At 39.1% G+C, this 21,379-nt stretch overlaps 1 protein-coding gene across 3 annotated transcripts in view; it reads right to left on the bottom strand.

Annotated features, from left to right (window-relative positions):
- Nak (Numb-associated kinase) overlaps window positions 1-21,379 on the bottom strand; it is a 110,049-nt gene that overhangs the window by 32,358 nt on the left and 56,312 nt on the right. For all 3 annotated transcript variants that reach the window (XM_083131419.1, XM_083131420.1, XM_083131421.1), the window contains exon 14: window positions 18,815-18,868. In XM_083131419.1, coding sequence (XP_082987545.1) covers window positions 18,815-18,868 — 54 coding nt within the window. The remainder of the gene's footprint in view (window positions 1-18,814; window positions 18,869-21,379) is intronic.

Raw genomic sequence — 21,379 nt, 5'->3', positions numbered from 1 at the left:
TATTGCATTGCTAGCATTGTGCACAGCTGGTTTAAAACTTGTCACAAGTTTTGTTTTGCATTTGGCATCTTTCTTAACACTTTACCAAGGCTACACATAAGGTCAAACACATCTTCTGATTAGGGCTGTCTCACAAAAGGTGGAAACAAAGCATCTAAGAAAGCCACAGAACCTAGGAACATTAACTACCACATTTCACATAACTACTCTACCACCACCTTTTCTGGAACACCCCTAATCAGACTGGCACTCAGAGAAAAGGGAAGGAAGGAAAACACATGGTTTCTATAGCAATACCATTTATTGCTGCTGGATACACAGCTTTACAGATCGAAAGTTGGATCTGGAAATCACTAGCAAGCAGAATGGAAGAAAAAATGACCAGGGGGTTTCCAGATAAGGTTGTGGAGGGTAGCTGAATAACAAAAAGCATGCAGAAATCAACTAACCAACTAAAAGAACACATTGTTTTTCCATCTACAATCAGCAGAAAAAAATGAAAGATGTGTGTGTGTGTGTGTTTATACATATGTTAAATTACTCCATTGGTAGACAAAAAACCAATGCACTTCATTCCATTATAAAGAGCATTGTACACCTACTGACCACACCCTCTTGTAGCGACGGACTTCTTTCCAAATTACAATCTGTTACAGTCCTCGCATTATTTCTCACAAAAAAACATAATTTCAATTTTCAACCTTGTTACATTACACATTCCTAATACAGCAGAACCTACATTTTACATTTTTCATGGGACCAAGCTGAAAAATCTTAAAATGTGGGAAAATGTAAAATCTAGAAAACTTTTATAGCATTTTACAATGTTGGGATCATCAAGATTGAATGTATGATGCAGCAAAATGTAAAATCTGGGAACGTAAAATTGGGGTTCCACCATATTTATTCATTTTAAATATTAAGTTTATTGTTTTTCAGTAACATAAAATCAATAAAATTTACTATTCAACTGAGAACTGCATTGCTAAAGCAAAATTAAAACGCTAAACAGAATACAATCAATCGGACTTATAAATAGTACAGTTATCCAAAGAAACACAAAATAACAATTACAAATTCATATAATTTTTCTTTCTTCTGCTTCTTGCAACCTCCTGTAGATTCCAAGTAATTTCATGACAAGAAATGTATTACATTTTCTGCACTGGAGAGTAAACTCAAACAGGAGGATCGATTACTAACGAATGCAATCTCGTTACATATAAATTATAGAGCATGTTTTGCTTTGTATCCTAAGAATATACAATATTATTGATAGTCACTACACAAAGCACAAGCCTCACCTCAGGAATTTTTAGAACAGAAATTCCAAACATAGAAAATGTATTCAAGATTAACCTCTTTCTCTATCTCTACCCCTCACATGCATTTACATACACGCTAGCACACACACACACATCCTATATATGTACAACTACAGGTCACAATACCACTGCAGGGACAGCGCAATAGATGTATATCTATATACATCTCCCAAAATATATATGTATATGTGTATGTATATATATTATATGACCAACATGCAGACAATTTCAGCACACATTAAGTTATTTTTTTAAGTCACATCTATGTTTATCTCCTCTTGTACATATATGCTCAGCTCGTAGTATTTACAGAAGTATATACATACACAACATTATATACACCTATGAACACTTTACTTGCAATACCATGAAATTGGATTTTAGTGATATATATATATATATATATGTGTGTGTGTATATATATATCAAAAGAACGTTGCACATTTGTCAAATATTGATATTGCTTACGTAAGAGCACTTCTGCTTTCATCTTTCTCTCACATTTGAAGTAGGTTTAAATCTGTGCATTGCCATACATACATTTCTCAAAATACAATAATGACTGCATAAAGAGTACATAGCATACAAATAAAAACCAGACCATGTGGAAAACAGTCTAAATTAAGGTCAATGCAAGGTTTAAAACATGTTTGTCACCCAACCAGAATTTCTTCAAGTTCAAACTCTGAACCCAATATATTGATAACATCAAACTTTAGTGTCTGCATGCTAGTAAAACATATAATTGTGTGTATCATATTTACCATAATTTAGACATCTGTGTTGGTCCTTCATAAGCACTAAATACAATGTGAACATCAATTGTGTTGTATAAAAAAAAATACAAGATGAAAATGAACCCAGACATGGTTCAAAGGTCCTCTACAGTGTAATATATGTATGTGTAGCAAGTCAGTTGAACAATATGCACACCATATATGTACATAGGGGCAATTGAGGTGCAAACAAATAATTTGCATTAAAGGAGAGAATATGATTTGGCCAAATTAACAACTGGTACAAAGAAGACACATGGGTGCATGGTGGGGGGGAGGGGTAAAGGTCAACAGGGAAGCAAAATTCCAACGTAAGGATGGAAGAAGTCTTGAGTAATCCTTATTTTGACAGCTAAAGGCAAATACCCATTCAAACTATTATTTGTTGAATTAATTAATTTTGTTAATCCACTTCTTTCATGTGCAGGCATGAAGACCATCTATGCCTTTATGTTTTACATACACCTTGTCTGAATGACACTAACAAATATGAATACAGGTCTTTTTTTTAATAACTATCAGAGAATATTTATAGCCAATGGCCAAATTAAAACAAAACAGCAAACAACTCAAAATCTACATTAGTTACTGCAAAGAACCTAAGTAACCGAAAACTATGCTCGGAAGATGATAAATGTTTCTTGTTCCTTCTGTATTAATCCTACATAAGCCATTAGAAAACATTGTTGAGTATGCTTCTAATCCTTCATTTTCTACAGGCGTTCAAGGTACTAACAATCCTGCACATGTGGAAGACCAAACACTATTTTGTAATGAAAAATTTAAGCTGCACATGTAGTTATCTTATAACGGACTGAAAAGTTATGGCTCAATCAGGGAGTGAACTTGGATTTTTGGCTTGGTAGCTCAGTGGCAGAGCATTAACACAAAGTGTGCAGATCCAGGTTTGATCCCTGGTAGAGCCATGATTTTTGTAATTTTTCAATAATTCTGTGTGCTATAAACTAGGGATGGGCATTTGAATTAGATTCCAAAATTATTCGAATGCAAATCCTCGATTCAAAACCCGAATCACGCATTCGAATCCCAAACCCCAAATCCTGGATTTGAATCCTGAACCCTGAATCATCGATTTAAATCGTGAACCCCGAATCCGGATTGGAATATTGAATCCTGAATCCTGGAATTGTTATCCAAGATTTGGTTCTGCCAATCCCTACTATAAACTATTTCACATAGCTACTTCAATCTGAAAGTGGTTTTTCTCTCGTTTTGTTTATTATACTTCACTAAGGTGACCTAAGTGTGACCGGTAGAAGTGTTTGCAGTACTAGATAAAAATTAACTAATCTGTAGTTAAAAAAACTTTTACAGTATTCAATACGTTTTCACTAATTATGTATCTATTATCCAATAATATACATTGTAATAAAATAGTGAACTGCATAGCTAAAGCCATTTTGGTTTTCTAAGTTTGCATATGGGAATACAATTCCCTGTATAATTGTCATAACAGATGCAATGATTAGCAAAATCATGTATACCTCCTGTGAAAGCTTCTTGGTTACATGCATGCAAGTAATAAATATCTTTGACGGGCAAAGAATCAACTCGTTTATAAATCAAGCTAATCAATATTAAATAATTACCAATCAAAAACAAGTAAAATTAGCAAGCATACTTGCACTACTAAAATATTTAAATCTCCCTTTGCATCAAGGAATGTGTGTGTTACTTATCCTATAGTGTATAGCAAGTGCCAAGACAAAATAATGACTCGTATTTGTAAGGATCAACATCAGATTTACACTTTTAGAAATAAAAAAAGTTTCTGAAGTAAAAAAAAACAACAGTTAAGCCTATTACAACCTTTGTACTTCAATTGTAACACAGTTACCCTCACTTTATCATTAGGTTTAAGCATGACTTTTAAACAATCAAAACAATTTCCTTATCCTAAACAAGGCTTCATTTACATACTCTTCGCTGACTATAATATTCTTTACACCACCAATAAAAATATATAAAACAGAGACCTCCGTAACAGTATAAATAATAGCACAGTATAACTATCATGAATCATTATTCACTAGGCCTCTTAAGCATGTTGAGCTAAACCTTCATCAACAGTGACACGTGTATAAATTACAACATAAACATAAACTAAATCATTACCTTTAATCAAATATATATTCCATATTGCTTCTAAAATTTGTCTTGCTAACGTGAGAAAATCATGCTCAATTCATTTCATCTATCAATAAAAGCACAGTAACACTTCTATAATGAAATTAAAATAACTAACAATATATAACAATTCCAAAGGGAAACAAAATCGTTGTGTTGAGCATAGGAAATAAACTCTTTCCTATTCATCTTTAAACTAAATTAATAATTGCATATAGGAAGATAATAATTTATAAAAAATTAAAAAGTAGTAGTTTCTGACACTGTGACCTTAATAAAATAATAAAACAAAAAAGGATGGAGGACATTAATAAGGTTTGTATTCTGACTTGAATCTGCACACTACCCTTTCCAATCAGTGAACTTAATTTTCTGACTGATGTATTTACAGATTTCTAGACCTTAAAGTTAATGTACAATCCATTGGATATTGTGATAGTTGATACTTTCCTTAAAGGCAATTAATAGAGAGCGTGTGTCACAACATTCTTTTCAAGTTGCATGGTAGAATCAGTCAAGTTTTTATTTGACAGGACTGGGCAACACTGCAAGTTATTTCAGCAGAGGTGGTGCAGTCAAAGAGGTCTTTCTGTTTTAACCTGAGGATGTTTGCAGTTGCATCTGAACATTCGAGATTAAATGAAGAATCAGGTACATATGTATACCTTTGGTGAAATATTTCAATATCTTGATGGCAAGAGTATGTGATGTTTTATGTCAGGGTGCTCTCTTTAAATTCCAAAAATAATAATAAATGGCAAGTCTGAGCATTATAAAAAGGGTAAAAATTTGATTCTAATGGTTTCGTAAGTAGATTATCCAGTGCTCTTGTGACAGAGCTTAAGTGGTCCCTTAAGCTGTTTGACCCAGAATGGCCCAGGTTGCTACAATGACAAGTTCAAAATTCGAATTACGAATATGATATCAGCCAAAGATATTCTAGATTGTGACCTAGGTTCAAAATAAACACCCAAATTAATAGGCAGTTAAACAGAACAATTACTATATTACGTAAGAAATGAAAAGGCAACTTGTTCACACAAAATCTATATTAGTGAAATTAGTCACTAGGCACAAGACAGATTGGTAATCTACTGGCATCGGTTCATGTAAGCATGTCTGTGTATCAGGTTGAACGGTCTGCAAATCCTGCCATTTCGTTATTTATATGAATATGCAGGTATAATTCACATGTCCTGGTTTTGTAAAGTAATGTCTAAATATTATGTTCTTTTCCAAAGTTAAAATACATTACAGTCACCTGGTTGTATTAAGGAGGGTAGTGAACCATTCATGCTCTTCACGGAACATCTGCAATTATTATTGGTTGGTAGAATACAGTGGAACCTTGATTTTACATTTTTCAGGGGACCAAGATGGAAAAACTTAAAAGCAAGGAAAATGTAAAATTGAGGAAAATTTTATTACATTTTGGTATGTTGACAAACAAAAAATGCTAATTGCAAAGCATTCACCAATCAAAGCCCATGAATGAAATTTTGAAGCTTTAATGACTAGATAAGTGACAAGTGCCACCTATGTAAAAAATTCCGACCTTGGATCACCCACTTCAGGAATCAAACCTGGGTCTCCTGCATGGCAAGTCAGACACCCTACCGATTAGACCACTGCAGCTCCTGATGTCCCCAATAAAGTATCAATATAAAATTTTCCAATAGCAATAACCGATCCAATATAAAATTGCAAATATTCATAATAAACCTTAATAAATCATTCACCTCAATGTATATAACCAGTCGACTGAAATACATTACTCTATATTTTACCATTTACTTAAAAAAAATAAGGATATGTGAATTATTCCTTCACATTCATAAAAATTACAAAATTAGTTACAAAAATAGTGGATTACCGATTCATTGATATGACAGATACTAACAGAGTACCATCCATTCCACTCCTAATGGAAATCTATCAAGATAGACAAGTCAAAAGAAAATGAGCATAAGGAACATGCATATCATAATTGACAGACAGAATGTTGAAAAACATGGGAGTCATAAGAGAATGTGCAACTTGAAGTAGTTAAACTGTGATTGCTAAGTGACAGGAAGAAAACACATAAAAAAATGTTATCAACAAACCCAGATGGAATCTTAGGAGGGGATGTATATACTCACGATTTGCCCTTGCCAATTAAAGGAAGTATGGCTATGTTTATTTACTAAGCGTTTAATAAAAAAGACACTCCAATCTACAATTGTTAATGTTTTACAATTGCAAAAATGGCAAGAAATCATATATATATTTTCCTAAGTGGTCATAAACTCAAAACTCAATTAACTTACTGAAAAGTTGGTGAAAAACTGAGGTTCAAACCTGATGAGCTTCAAATTTTAACTAACCTTTTAAAAAGTTTATATCAATTCTCTGTTGACCAATAAGCTATTCTAATAATTGAGTGGAAAAAAAATACATGGAAGGCAAAATATTTCCAATTTAATTATTTACATTCACTAAAGCAATAAAATCACATACTGTGCATACATTTGCATGACTATTAAATAATTGGAACTAATAGTAACAATGGTGTGTACCCTGGTAGAATATTTAATTTAAGATTAAATTTTAAAGCAAGCAAGCAAAAACTCTCAAATATAAGTTTTCCAGAAACATGTGGAGGAAGAATAACTGCAAGAGTCGGAATTAGTTGATAGCACGTAACTTCCAAGTACTTGAGATGTCTCAATTATTTGTATCCATTATATTCATGCATAAACTAGAATTCTACTCCCCCATTTCTTTAAGAGTGCAGAAAAAATACAAATCTCAGTTAGTCATATTTACTCTACTATACATTAGAACGCTATATGGAATGTTTTACATTAAAAAAATCTACTTTACAACAAATTACACACTATATATATAAATAACAAAGGTATTATTGAGCAATAAGATTATCAAATCAAAAATTACTGATTCTCTGTGGCAAAATAAAGCTTTCATTTTTCCCACTGTCATTATCATATACAAAATTACATATAATCAGTTAAACAAAGCTCGGAAATCTTAAATAGAAGGATCTTTACCAAAAAGCATATTCCTCTAAAAACAAACATTCCTTAAAAGTAATTTCCTAATTAACGATATATACATATGATTATAGTAGTAGGTATACTTAAGAAAAATCAGTCTAACACTAAGATTATGAATGCATTCTATATTCTACAAGTTAGGCTAAAGTTTAAAAAGAAATGTATTACTCATGTTAAGCCATATGCCACGTTGTCTTATATGCATCAAAAACAAGATGATAAAGTACATCTCAGTCAACATGACTAGCACAAAAAAGCACCATAATAAACAAAACAAATGTTACCCAAAAATATTATTTTTCATCATAAGGTTTCTTCAAAATTTTCTTCTCGGCATAAGCATAAAAATATAAAGGTATACTTAAAATATTTATCTTTCACTCATAAAATGAACAATCCTCTGCTATTTCTGAAGTAGGGTAACAAAACAATATTTTATTTGGGGGAAAAATGCTAACTTTCTCTCAGTAGATGAATAACATGCTACAAGTGTGGAAGACATTTATGGCATATTGAAATCATCTTAACCACAGCCTTAAAATAAATATTGCACATAAATTCATTGTATATTACGCTATAATAAAATCAAAAGGAAGTTGCATGCACAAAGTTAAGAGATCGGTTGCATGTAATCAGAGAGCATAGGAAGGCATAACTATTCAGAATTCACAGCAAGGAAGAATTAGCACAAAAAAAGACATGGACTCTGAAAAAGGAGAAAGCTAGAGAAGGCTCTTTCCCTCTTACACGCACACATTCAAAGTGCTATTGCGAATAACTAACAATAACTTCATTTTGAAATTTGTTACTGCATAATGCAAACTTGCAGATCTCTTCTTGGCAACATGTGAATTCAAATAGTTACATTTGATTACCATACCTTTGTACATATAGCAAGCAAAAATCCATTATTCATGATGCCAATGTGCACAAAATGCTAGAGATTAATATGTACTTTAATGTGAATGAAATATGATCATATTTCACCAACTGTTTCAATGCACCTACTTCTTCAATCACTGAAGATTTGTTGGTTCTTACAATTTAATTTTAATTTACCATGTTAAAAGAAAGGAGGTGTGCTAAAGATGCTCCACAGAAACACAATTTCACTCAAATTAACATACATTTAATCTCTAGGCAAACAGAAGTTAGAAAATAATTGATCAATTTCTTCTGAGCGATTCTCATAATTGGATATATATTAAACTATTTGACATTTTTGCTACTTAATATGCAGATAAAGATATGTTAATCAAATTGAGTGGAACCTCAATTTTACGTTTTTCAGCAAATCAACCAAGATGAAAAAAAAACTTACAATGTGGGAAAATACAAAATCTGAAAAAAAAATTATGGCATAGATCTTTTTTTCTTATTATTGGGATCATGAAAATTGAATATATACTGTCGGAGTGTAAAATCAGGGTTCCACTGAAAAACCCATACTTTTGATCTTCAGACATTTCTTGTTCAAATAAATCAACTTATAACAATGAAGTGAAACCTCATTAATACAAAATCTCCTGCAACAAACATGTCTTCATTAAACTTAGGCTCCTCCATATTGGATTTTCTAAAGGGAGAGGAGGGACCTACTAGTGGACTACTTTTCCAGGAAGCAACCAGCAAACATTCTTGTTTACACTGAATGTCATAAATTATTTTTGTTGCCTTTAATGAGGATACCTTCACAGCCCTGGCAACTGCAGTTATTGTTTAGTATTCAAGGGATTCTGGGTTCATTTCCTGCTTCATTTGGTTCTTAAATAAAATTGTGGATCATTTATTCCACCCATAAATTAAATAGTAATGCATGTTCTTAGAATGGTATTTTTAATATGGTTTTTGCATAAATAAATATTACACAGTGGTGATTTGATATTCAGAACGATATGAAAGAATGCAAAAATTAATAAATATATATATACAGGGTGTTGCAAAATACCTGTTACAACGCTTGGGAGGTGATTCGACAAGTAAAAACAAGGAAAAAATGCCATGTGAAAAAATGTCGAAATCGGCACCGTTTTCGAGTGACAGGCGTGCGAAAATCGCCTCACACTATGTGTAAAGCACAATAACTCAAGAAGGAAGAAAGATATCAATGTCGGATTAAAAGAATACAAAGAAAGTCGTGCCTGACGAATACAATGGTGCATCAATTGAGGCCCAGTGTAAATTGCGCAAGGGGACTCTCAAAGAAAGTGGAGAATCCCCTGATGGAAAATACAGGAAATTTACTACTATCTGCTACATAATGTTGAGATCGGAATGTAGGCAGTAAAAAATGACGACGTATGTCCACATGTCTCACTACTGCTGGGACACCGTCCCACACTCGGGAAATAGGAAATTCACTCGAAAATGACGCTATGCCATCAAATTACGCTCAGATTGATTTCAACTAATTGATACAGAAAGCCCCACTAGAGGCGCTGTGAGTGTAGGTCACCTGTTACGTATTAGTGTTGGTGGATACTACGTAGAGAGTGTAGTCGACCGTTGTTTTTCCTGTCTGTTCTGCGTCTCGCAGCGTGGAGTTTAGTCTGGCGTGTGTGTATGGATGAATTGCGCCAAGGAATATTGTACGTAGAGTACGTATTTCCGTGTTCTTTCTCGGTTTGCAACAACTGCGTGGACACCTGTGTGACATTACCGGGGTGCTAATCACGGTAGTTGTGATCCGTCACTCGGAGGGACAGTGCCCCTGTTGCTGGGCAGTTCTCGAACAGGACAATGGTGGAGTATTCTACCCACTAACTTGCTGATATGCATCTCGTTTATGGGTAGGCAAACCGAAACAGCCGTGAAGCACGGCGTTCGTATCACGAACGTTTTCCCAATAGGCGGTTACCAGAACATGCACTCTTTCAAAGACTTGATGCTCGACTGCGTGAAACTGGATCTCTACTAGCCCGTAGGTGGGATTGTGGAAGACCCCGCACTGTGCAATTTGAAGAGGACGTGTTGGACGCGATACGAGTCCGTCCTGACACCAGCACACGTGTCATTGCTCGTACTCAACAAACCCACCATAGCAATGTGTTCCGCGTTCTTCAAGAGGAGGGGTTGCACCCATAAAAAATTGCATAAGGTGCACTACATACTGCCCACGTACTTTTCTCTACGCTTGGATTTCTGCCAATGGTACGTGCAACAAACTCTTGCCATTCCAGATTTCCCAACAAGAGTTTTGTGGACCGATGAGGCAATATTCACCAGGGACGGCATGTTCAATAGCCACAACAGCCACGTCTGGGATATGGACAATCCGCATGCAATCATTGTGCGCCATCATCAACATAGGTTCGCAGTGAATGTGTGGTGTGGCGTAGTAGGTGACCACTTGATAGGCCCGTACATTTTGCCCTCTACTTTGTGTGGTGGGAATTATCGGTTGTTTCTACATGACGTATTGCCTGAACTTTTGGAAAACGTGCCACTGGCAGGTAGACAACGTATCTGGTTTCAACACGACGGCGCCCCCGCACGTTTCGACCGGGGAGCCAGGGCCTTACTCAACGGTATTTTCGGCGATCGTTGGATTGGCAGGGGTGGACCTTTACAGTAGCCACCTCGTTCCCCCGACCTCACACCACTGGATTTCTTTGTGTGGGGAGAAATGAAAAGGCTCGTGTATGAAACCCCCGTGGAAAGTGCTGAGGATCTCGTTGCTCGTGTTAGTGCCGATGCTGGGACAATTGTTGACATGAAAGAGGAATTTGCGCGTACCAGACAATCAGTGCTTCGCCGATGTCATCTTTGTCTTCAAGTCATTGGCGGACATTTTCAACAAAGTCTCTGAGTATACCGGTGTTTGTGAGCCCCTATCAGCACCGCATAGTGTCCTTTAGGAAAGGTGCGAGTGAAGATGCTGGATATCGCTGTACTTCATACCGTCGATCTGCATGTGCAGAGGCTGTGCGCTTCTCAGTGGAATCCCTTCCAGATGTGCTGTGCCTGGAAATGTTACATGCCATTGTGTGCGTTTTCTCGCCATTCTCCGTCTTCATTCCTTCGAGGATTATCCACTTTCTTTGGGGAGCTCTCTTGTAGTATACGTATGTACAGCCTGACGACATGCGGCCATTGTTTAACTTTCGTTTTTCGTACTGCAAAGTAGTGTGTCAACATTAAGGGATTGAAAACGTTTTTTTATGATTTTCCCGTATTTTTTTCCATTTGGGATGGTGTCCCAGAAGTAGTGAGACATGTGGACATACGTCGCCATATTTTACTGGCTACATTCCGATCTCAACATTATGTAGAAGATAGTAGTAAATTTCTTGTATTTTCCATCAGGGGATTCTCCACTTTCTTTGAGAGTCCCCTTGCGCAATTTACACTGGGCCTCAATTGATGCACCATTGTATTCGCCACGTACGATTTTGTTTGTATTATTTTATTCCGACATTGATATCTTTCTTCCTTCTTGAGTTATTGTGCCATAAACATGGTGTGAGGCGATTTTCGCACGCCTGTCACTCGAAAACGGTGCCGATTTCGACATTTTTTCACATGGCATTTTTTCCTTGTTTTTACTTGTCGAATCACCTCCCAAGCGTTGTAACAGGTATTTTGCAACACCCTGTATATATATATATATATATATATATATAAATCAAAGAAGGTAAAAGGAAACCCTCACCAGACAGTAGAAAGATTCAAAATTTTCGCTAATTTATAGCATCATCGGTGTGAGAAGAAATAGACGGAACCGGAAGTTGGGGCACTGCAGAGTTGCCAGGTCCCCATCGAAGAAGAAGCGGTGCGTAGAACGAAAAAAACACTGTTTCGTCACCAGGCTCGTCGTAAACTGCGAGTGTGTAGGAAGAGTTGGGAGGGCAGGAGGGACGGGATGGTTTGGGGGGGAAGGTGGGTGAGGGATGGGTATTACTGGGTGGCCTTGTTCAGGCCAGGTGGAGTGGTTGCACTCATGGCTGATATATAGGCCCTTTCCCATCTTTTGCGAACAGAGGTGTTGGCTGGTTTGGGTAGGAGATGGATGATCGCTACCCGGAAGCAGTCGTTGAAACTGATGTTGTGGTGGTTGGTGTGGACGGCGACAGTGAAGTCCAGGTTGTGGGTGGAGGAGCGGTGGTTATCGATGCGGAGGTTGAGGGCCGTTGATGTTTCCCCCAGGTAAAAATCACCACAGATGTTGCAGGTGAGGATGTAGATAAAGTTTGAGGCATGGCAGGTCCCTTTGGGATGGAGGGTAAATTTGCCAGTGGCCGTGTGCACCTGGAGGGTGTGAGAAGTGATGAGGATGGGGCAGGTCTTGCACCTGGGGCGGTTGCATTTATGGGCAGGGGGGTGTTGGATGTGTGGTGAAGGAGTGTTGTGGACCAGGATGTTTTGGAGGTTTGGGGGGCGTTTGAAAACCAGCCTGGGTTTGTCGGGAAATATGCTTTTGGTTTCAGGATCACTGTGGAGAATTGGGAGAAGAGAGTGCAGTGTGTGCCTGATTTTGTTGAGGTGGGGATGGTATTGGGTACACCAGGCCCTGGTTAACCGTGGATATCCCTCCATCCTTGTCACCAAGCAAATATCCCGAGCTGCCTCACACACCACTACCACCAAGAAACCTGCTGCCACCAACCCACCTGCACTCATCACCCAATACCATCCCCACCTCAACAAAATCAGGCACACACTGCACTCTCTTCTCCCAATTCTCCACAGTGATCCTGAAACCAAAAGCATATTTCCCGACAAACCCAGGCTGGTTTTCAAACGCCCCCCAAACCTCCAAAACATCCTGGTCCACAACACTCCTTCACCACACATCCAACACCCCCCTGCCCATAAATGCAACCGCCCCAGGTGCAAGACCTGCCCCATCCTCATCACTTCTCACACCCTCCAGGTGCACACGGCCACTGGCAAATTTACCCTTCATCCCAAAGGGACCTGCCATGCCTCAAACCTTATCTACATCCTCACCTGCAACATCTGTGGTGATTTTTACCTGGGGAAAACATCAACGGCCCTCAACCTCCGCATCGATAACCACCGCTCCTCCACCCACAACCTGGACTTCACTGTCGCCGTCCACACCAACCACCACAACATCAGTTTCAACGACTGCTTCCGGGTAGCGATCATCCATCTCCTACCCAAACCAGCCAACACCTCTGTTCGCAAAAGATGGGAAAGGGCCTATATATCAGCCATGAGTGCAACCACTCCACCTGGCCTGAACAAGGCCACCCAGTAATACCCATCCCTCACCCACCTTCCCCCCCAAACCATCCCGTCCCTCCTGCCCTCCCAACTCTTCCTACACACTCGCAGTTTACGACGAGCCTGGTGACGAAACAGTGTTTTTTTCGTTCTACGCACCGCTTCTTCTTCGATGGGGACCTGGCAACTCTGCAGTGCCCCAACTTCCGGTTCCGTCTATTTCTTCTCACACCGATGATGCTATAAATTAGCGAAAATTTTGAATCTTTCTACTGTCTGGTGAGGGTTTCCTTTTACCTTCTTTGATTTTTACTTAGCCCTTTTGGCCCTCCTTGCTTTTATCCATTATATATATATATATATATATACACACACACACACAAATAATGAAGGAGACAGTAAACACTTACCACACGAATAGAAATAATTCAATATTTCGCGATCTGAGTCGCATTTTCAAGAAAGTAGAAAAAGATCAACGACACTTTGAGTAGAGGCACAGAATACTGACCGTAGCGTCTCTACGGTCAGTGTTGCCAGAAACAGTTGAAAGGAAACACGAAATACTTTAGCCAGTGTTTACTGTAAGGTGGGTGGGTAGTTTCGGGGAGGAGAGGAAAGAGTTACTGGTTGGCTAGGTTGAGTCCGGGGGGTATAGTGGCGTGCATGCCTGCTGTATAGGCCCTTTCCCATCGCCTGCGGAAAGATGTGTCAGAGCGGGGGGGGGGGGGGGGTAAAAGGTGGATGATGGCAACACGGAAGCAGTTATTGAAGGTGGTGTTATGGCTGTTGGTGTGGATGGCAACTGTGAAATCGGAATTTCCTTCACCAAATCTGTTTGTCACACACGTTTCTTACATTCATGCCTCTTATTAGGCCTTACTCCCAAAAGCCTGACACCCAACCCAAACACCCTTTCTCAGCTATGCCCCCGATATTCAACCCAATATTCGCCCCCTAGCGAGAAAGTTTGCTGCCGAACTAACCCTAACCATGTACAAATCACAGCTCAACCAGACTCGAGAACTCTCGATTTCCATCCAGTCCCTCACCAAAATCCTCCTACTGACCCCAGGCAACAACAACAACCAAATAAACACACTCTGGAACCTTTCCCAGTCCATTGCCCACAACCTGAACCAGAAACACCTGCAAAAACTTTCCATTCTCTGCAGACAAGCCCTGAATGCAGGATGCACCCTCCCCCTCCCCCTCCCACCACAACACCAACACAAAACCACATGTCCCTTACTTCCAGACCCACCCTTGCCGCTACCCACTCCACCCCAACCTACCATCTCTAACCCTGCCCCTCCCTCCCACCACACCACAGAAGAGCACCAGTCCTCGGACAAAAGATCCTCCCAGCATACTGACATTCCTCACCCCCAACCACCCACTGACTGCACCTCCATCTTGAACCTTTCCAACCACAACCTCACAACCACCGAAATTGACGTACTTTCCAAAGGTCTTACCTTCTCCCCAGCCTCCAACCCTAACAATTTCCGGCTATTATTTGACATACAAACTTTCGCCCGCAGACTTAGGTGGACATACTTTTGGGCCAAGAATCCCCCCTCCAAAGCTAATCCTTCAGACATACATCCCAGTCTCCTCCAATTCTGCCCCCTTCCCCCCATGATCCATCCCCCCTCCCTTTCCAACAACCACCCCCTCGAAAGATACATCACCTCTGTTGTCAACAATGTTTCCGACAGTACATACCTCCAAAACCCCTCTTCCCACCACAATCTAACCCCAGCCCAGCACCAAGCCCTCCGGTCCCTCCGCAACAACCCAGATATCAAAATCCTCCCCGCAGATAAAGGGTCCACCACAGTAGTCATGAACTCCTCTGACTACGTGGTGGAAGCCTCCCGTCAACTCTCTGATTCATCGACCTACAAGCCCACCACGGTTGATTCATCTACCACACACCTAGACAAAATTCGGGATTTTGTCCTCTCCCGAGGACCCCCTGAAGGCCTATCCAATTCCACCATCTCCTCACTCATACCTGACAACCCCCGCACCCCCACTTTCTACCTCCTCCCGAAAATTCACAAACCTAACAACCCCGGGAGACCCATTGTGTCCAGCTACAATTCACCCACTGAACGCATTTCAGCCTTTCTAGACTCTCACCTCCAACCCCTCGTCCAAGCCCTGCCCTCCTACCTCCGTGACACCAACCACTTCCTCAACATCATCCAAAACTTACCATCCCTACCACCCAACACCATCCTCACAACAGTTGATGTCACATCCCTTTACACAAATATTCCCCATGCCCATGGCCTCCGTGCCACGGAATCATTCCTTAACAGCCGACCCAAACCCCACAATCCCAGCACTCACTTCCTGATACAACTAGCCAACCTTGTACTTACCTGCAACAACTTCCCCTTCGGTGACCAACATTACCTGCAGATACGTGGCACAGCTATGGGTACCCGCATGGCCCCCTCTTATGCCAACCTGTTCATGGGCAGGCTGGAACAGGAATTCCTTGACTCCCAGCAACTGAAACCACTCCTCTGGCTAAGATTCATTGATGACATTTTTCTCCTCTGGACACATGGCGAACCCTCCCTCACAACATTCCTAAACCGACTAAATGAGTTCACCACCCTCAAATTCACCTGGTTCCACTCCAAAGACCAAGTGACCTTCCTCGATGTGGACATCCACATTGCGGGAGACCACTTGGAAACATCCATACATATCAAACCAACCAACCAGCTCCAGTATCTCCACTACTCCAGCTCACACCCCTACCACACCAAAAAAGCCATCCCATTTTCCCTTGCCCTCAGAGGCCAGCGCCTCAACTCATCCCCCTCATCCCGCCAAAACTACAACCTACGCCTGCACCAAGCCCTAACCAACCGTGGCTACCCCTCCACCCTCATCAACAAACAAATCACTAGAGCCAACTCCCACAACCGCACCAAACAACCCAAAACCAACCCTCCAACTCTGATCACCCAATACCACCCTCACATTACGAAAATCAGACATACCCTCCACTCCCTCCTCCCCATCCTGCACAGTGATCCCGAGACCAGAGACATCTTTCGGGATAAACCTAGGGTCGTCTTCCGTCGCCCCCCCAACCTCCAAAACATCTTGGTCCGAAACACCCCCACCCCTTCCCCCAGCCCACAGGTGCAACAAACCCAGATGTAAGACCTGCCCCATACTCATCACCTCCCCCACCCTCCTGATCCCTACAGCGGCAGGTGAGTTCACCCTTCACCCTAAGGGCACCTGCCACTCATCCAACCTAATTTACACCCTCATCTGTCAAATCTGCGGCAACTTCTACCTAGGAGAAACCTCCACCCCCTTGAATCTAAGGATAAATAATCACCGTTCCTCCACCCAAAACTCTGATTTCACAGTTGCCATCCACACCAACAGCCATAACACCACCTTCAATAACTGCTTCCGTGTTGCCATCATCCACCTTTTATCCCCCCGCTCTGACACATCTTTCCGCAGGCAATGGGAAAGGGCCTATATAGCAGGCATGCACGCCACTATACCCCCCGGACTCAACCTAGCCAACCAGTAACTCTTTCCTCTCCTCCCCGAAACTACCCACCCACCTTACAGTAAACACTGGCTAAAGTATTTCGTGTTTCCTTTCAACTGTTTCTGGCAACACTGACCGTAGAGACGCTACGGTCAGTATTCTGTGCCTCTACTCAAAGTGTCGTTGATCTTTTTCTACTTTCTTGAAAATGCGACTCAGATCGCGAAATATTGAATTATTTCTATTCGTGTGGTAAGTGTTTACTGTCTCCTTCATTATTTGTATCTATCCGCCCTTCTGGCACCATTTCACTGACCGTAGAGACGCTACGGTCAGTATTCTGTGCCTCTACTCACAGTGTCGTCGATCTTTTATCTACCTTCTTGAAAATGCGACTCAGATCGCGAAATATTGAATTATTTCTATTCGTGTGGTAAGTGTTTACTGTCTCCTTCATTATTTGTATTTATCCGCCCTTCTGGCACCATTTCTAACCCTATTCCTGTATATATACATATATATATATATATAAAAATCAAAGAAGGTAAAAGGAAACACTCACCGGACAGTAGAAAAATTCAAAATTTTCGCTAATTTCATAGCATCATCGGTGTGAGGAGAAAAAGACGGAACCGGAACCGTCTATTTCTCCTCACACCGATGATGCTATGAAATTAGCGAAAATTTTGAATTTTTCTACTGTCCGGTGAGTGTTTCCTTTTACCTTCTTTGATTTTTACTTAGCCCTTTTGGCCCTCCTTGCTTTTATCCATATATATATATATATATATATCATCTCATAACCTCCATGGGAAGTTTATGGATATTTTATTGACTTCAATGAATACATTAAACCAAAAACCCTAACTGACATTAATATTGGGCAAATGTGTGTGTAAAAAAAAAAAAACAACCTAGAACCTTTTTCTTTATGACAAGATTATATTCTCTGTATTTTCCAATACTAAGTATAATTGTGTGCTTATAAAATTTAAACAGTGCTGATTATCACAAAAATGTGATGTGCATAACTTTCTTACTTGACAGTTACTAATTTATATTTTTCCAAGAGAAATAGTTTTAAGAGAGTTAGATCAAAGTAAATTGTTTGCTTAAAAGAGAGATAGATTGATATAGTTCTTGGTTGTTCGAAGCATTTAAAAATACTTTTTGGTGTGATGTTTCACAAGAACACAACACAAGAGGAATATGGCCACAGTGTAAACAATACGTACATGCAAGACAAAAGTGTGGCATGAACATGCTATTTCTTTTTGGATACGTGCACAGAAGATTCTATCAGACACATATCTCCAACTGTCTCATAGTAAATGTTAAATAATTATGTTTTTTCCCCCAAATTTGGTAAGTGCAAAATAAATTCAAGCAGTATCTCCTGAGATTGATTGATAATGAGATTTCACTGCAGCCTTGTTCTTCCTTAAAGATTATACACATTTCAATTACATGCCTATTAAACAAAAAAAATATATTTATATAAATTTGATTATACATACTCAATGACTATTTGCGTAGATTACACTTTGCTCTTGTCACAGTAGAATGACTCATGTCAAACATTATCTTTGGTAAAGTTTCAAGTTTGTAAGGTATGTCTACCAAAGTATGCTATATACTGCATTTTCTATCAATATAGCTATTACTTGTGTATTTATCCACTAATATGCAAAAACATATTTTCATTATAACAGAGTAAAACTATAAATATGATTTTTTAGACTAGATGAATAATTTTATATAAAATTCATTATTATTTACCTCCACTGCTTTGACTTTTCTTCAATGACTGTTTTTCTTTGCTGCTATGCTTTACTGAAAATACAAAGAAAATTATTGTTTTAGAAGTTTTGCTAAATCAAATCTGCTAATAGTATTTCATACTAAGTAGAATAAAAAAGATAAAAATTAATGATGATGAGAGCATATCTTTAAATGTTGCAAACCACTCAGGATGGGAGGTTGCAATGACATGCTTTTCAAGTGCCCAGGAATAAATTTGGTTTAATTATCTTGCACAATGAAAAGGCTTCCATTTGAATTAAAACTTTCAAATTTATCACCCGAACAAACAGAGTTAGATGAAGAAAGATTGAAAAATTAAAATGTTACAAAAAAACAAACAAAAAAACTACACTTTTGGTACATCACTATGGTCCTTGCAGTGAACCAAAGTCAATGCAGGAAATCCTAAGCTGTAGGTACACTGAGAGACAAATATTGAGGAAGATATTCAGACCTGCAAGAGGAGAAAATCAGTGGAGAACGAGATATAGAAGTAGCATGCCAAAATTAGTAAATTACAATGTACAGGACATGTAATTCTAATTAGTACAACTAAGTTTCCAAGGCAACCTGTTCAGACAGACCTGTTGGATACTCATGGCTAGGGCTTGGAAGTTGAGGAAATATCCTTTTTTTTTCTTCTAGTGTCCGAAGACGAGGCCCAACATAATATATGTTCATTTTGGGTCATTGTAGGCCAGAAAAAGGTGGGTTTTATTTGTCCTTTTCTGCCTTTTTCAGCGTTTTTTGGCTTATTGGTCCTTTTTAGCCTTTTTTTAGGTCTTAATGGCTTTTTTTTTGCAACTTCACCTTCTTTCAACTACGTTTTTACTGCCTATTCTCAATTCGAATCATCATCAGATCATCACCATCACCTCTTAAACATCCTTTTTGTAGTAAAGAAATGAAATAAAATAAATAAATATATTTGAACCATCCCTGAAACGAGGGAAAAACATTTTTGGACGACTGAAGCAGGTATGGTACAAGGTCCTTTAACCGTAACTTGTCTGGAAGGTCGTGCTGTAACTGGCAACTTTCTCTTGTTTTGAAGCTTTCAGTACGTTGTATATGACCATATACATTAAATATGTAATTAAAACTGAAGTTATTCATTGATTTGGATCACATTTATACATCCTTTTTTCAGTTTTTAGGTCCTCTTCTTTTTATATTTTTAGGTCTTTTTATATGTCTTTTTTTGGCAATTTATAGGTCTTCAACTTCCGTGCCCTACTCATGGCACAGATGGCTAGGGATTTCCTCCACTAAACCCAAGTATCCTCAACAACAACAACAAAAGCAGTAAATATCCCCACACAGAGAATATAATAATAATCATACTTAATTCTGTAATATTTCCATTCTATTTTTAAAAACACAAACTTGTTCATGAAGCAAGTATTGTTTCATGTTCTCAAATGTCATGAGGGTAATGGATAACAACATATTTGACAAATATTTTAGGTGTTTGTTAGTGTTGTACATTTCTTACACACACACACACGCACGCACGCACGCATGCACGCACGCACGCACGCACGCACACGCACACACACACACACACACACACACACACACACACTATGAAGGAGACAGTAAACACTTACCACACAAATAGAAATAATTCAATATTTCGTGATCTGAGTCGCATTTTCAAGAAGGAAGATAAAACATCAACGACACTTTGAGTAGAGGCACAGAATACTGACCATAGCGTCTCTACGGTCATTGTTGCCAGAACCAGTTGATAGGAAACACAAAGTACTTTAGCCAGTGTTTACTGTAAGGTGGGTGGGTAGTTTCGGGGAGGAGAGGAAAGAGTTACTGGTTGGCTAGGTTGAGTCCGGGGGGGTATAGTGGCGTGCATGCCTGCTGTATAGGCCCTTTCCCATCGTGTCAGAGTGGGGGGGGGGGGTAAAAGATGGATGATGGCAACACGGAAGCAGTTATTGAAGGTGGTGTTATGGCTGTTGGTGTGGATGGCAACTGTGAAATCAGAGTTTTGGGTGGAGGAACGGTAAACACTGGCTAAAGTACTTCGTGTTTCCTATCAACTGGTTCTGGCAACACTGACCGTAGAGACGCTACGGTCAGTATTCTGTGCCTCTACTCACAGTGTCGTCGATCTTTTATCTACCTTCTTGAAAATGCGACTCAGATCGCGAAATATTGAATTATTTCTATTCGTGTGGTAAGTGTTTACTGTCTCCTTCATTATTTGTATTTATCCGCCCTTCTGGCACCATTTCTAACCCTATTCCTGTATATATATATATATATTTATATATATAAAAATCAAAGAAGGTAAAAGGAAACACTCACCGGACAGTAGAAAAATTCAAAATTTTCGCTAATTTCATAGCATCATCGGTGTGAGGAGAAATAGACGGAACCGGAACCGTCTATTTCTCCTCACACCGATGATGCTATGAAATTAGCAAAAATTTTGAATTTTTCTACTGTCCGGTGAGTGTTTCCTTTTACCTTCTTTGATTTTTACTTAGCCCTTTTGGCCCTCCTTGCTTTTATCCATATATA

The sequence above is a fragment of the Lepisma saccharinum genome, chromosome 11 (assembly GCF_977018435.1).
Source record: "Lepisma saccharinum chromosome 11, izLepSacc3.1, whole genome shotgun sequence".
NCBI lineage: Eukaryota > Metazoa > Arthropoda > Insecta > Zygentoma > Lepismatidae > Lepisma > Lepisma saccharinum.
The sequence above is the reverse complement of the archived record's forward strand: the minus strand, read 5'-3'. Positions and strand labels throughout refer to the sequence as shown.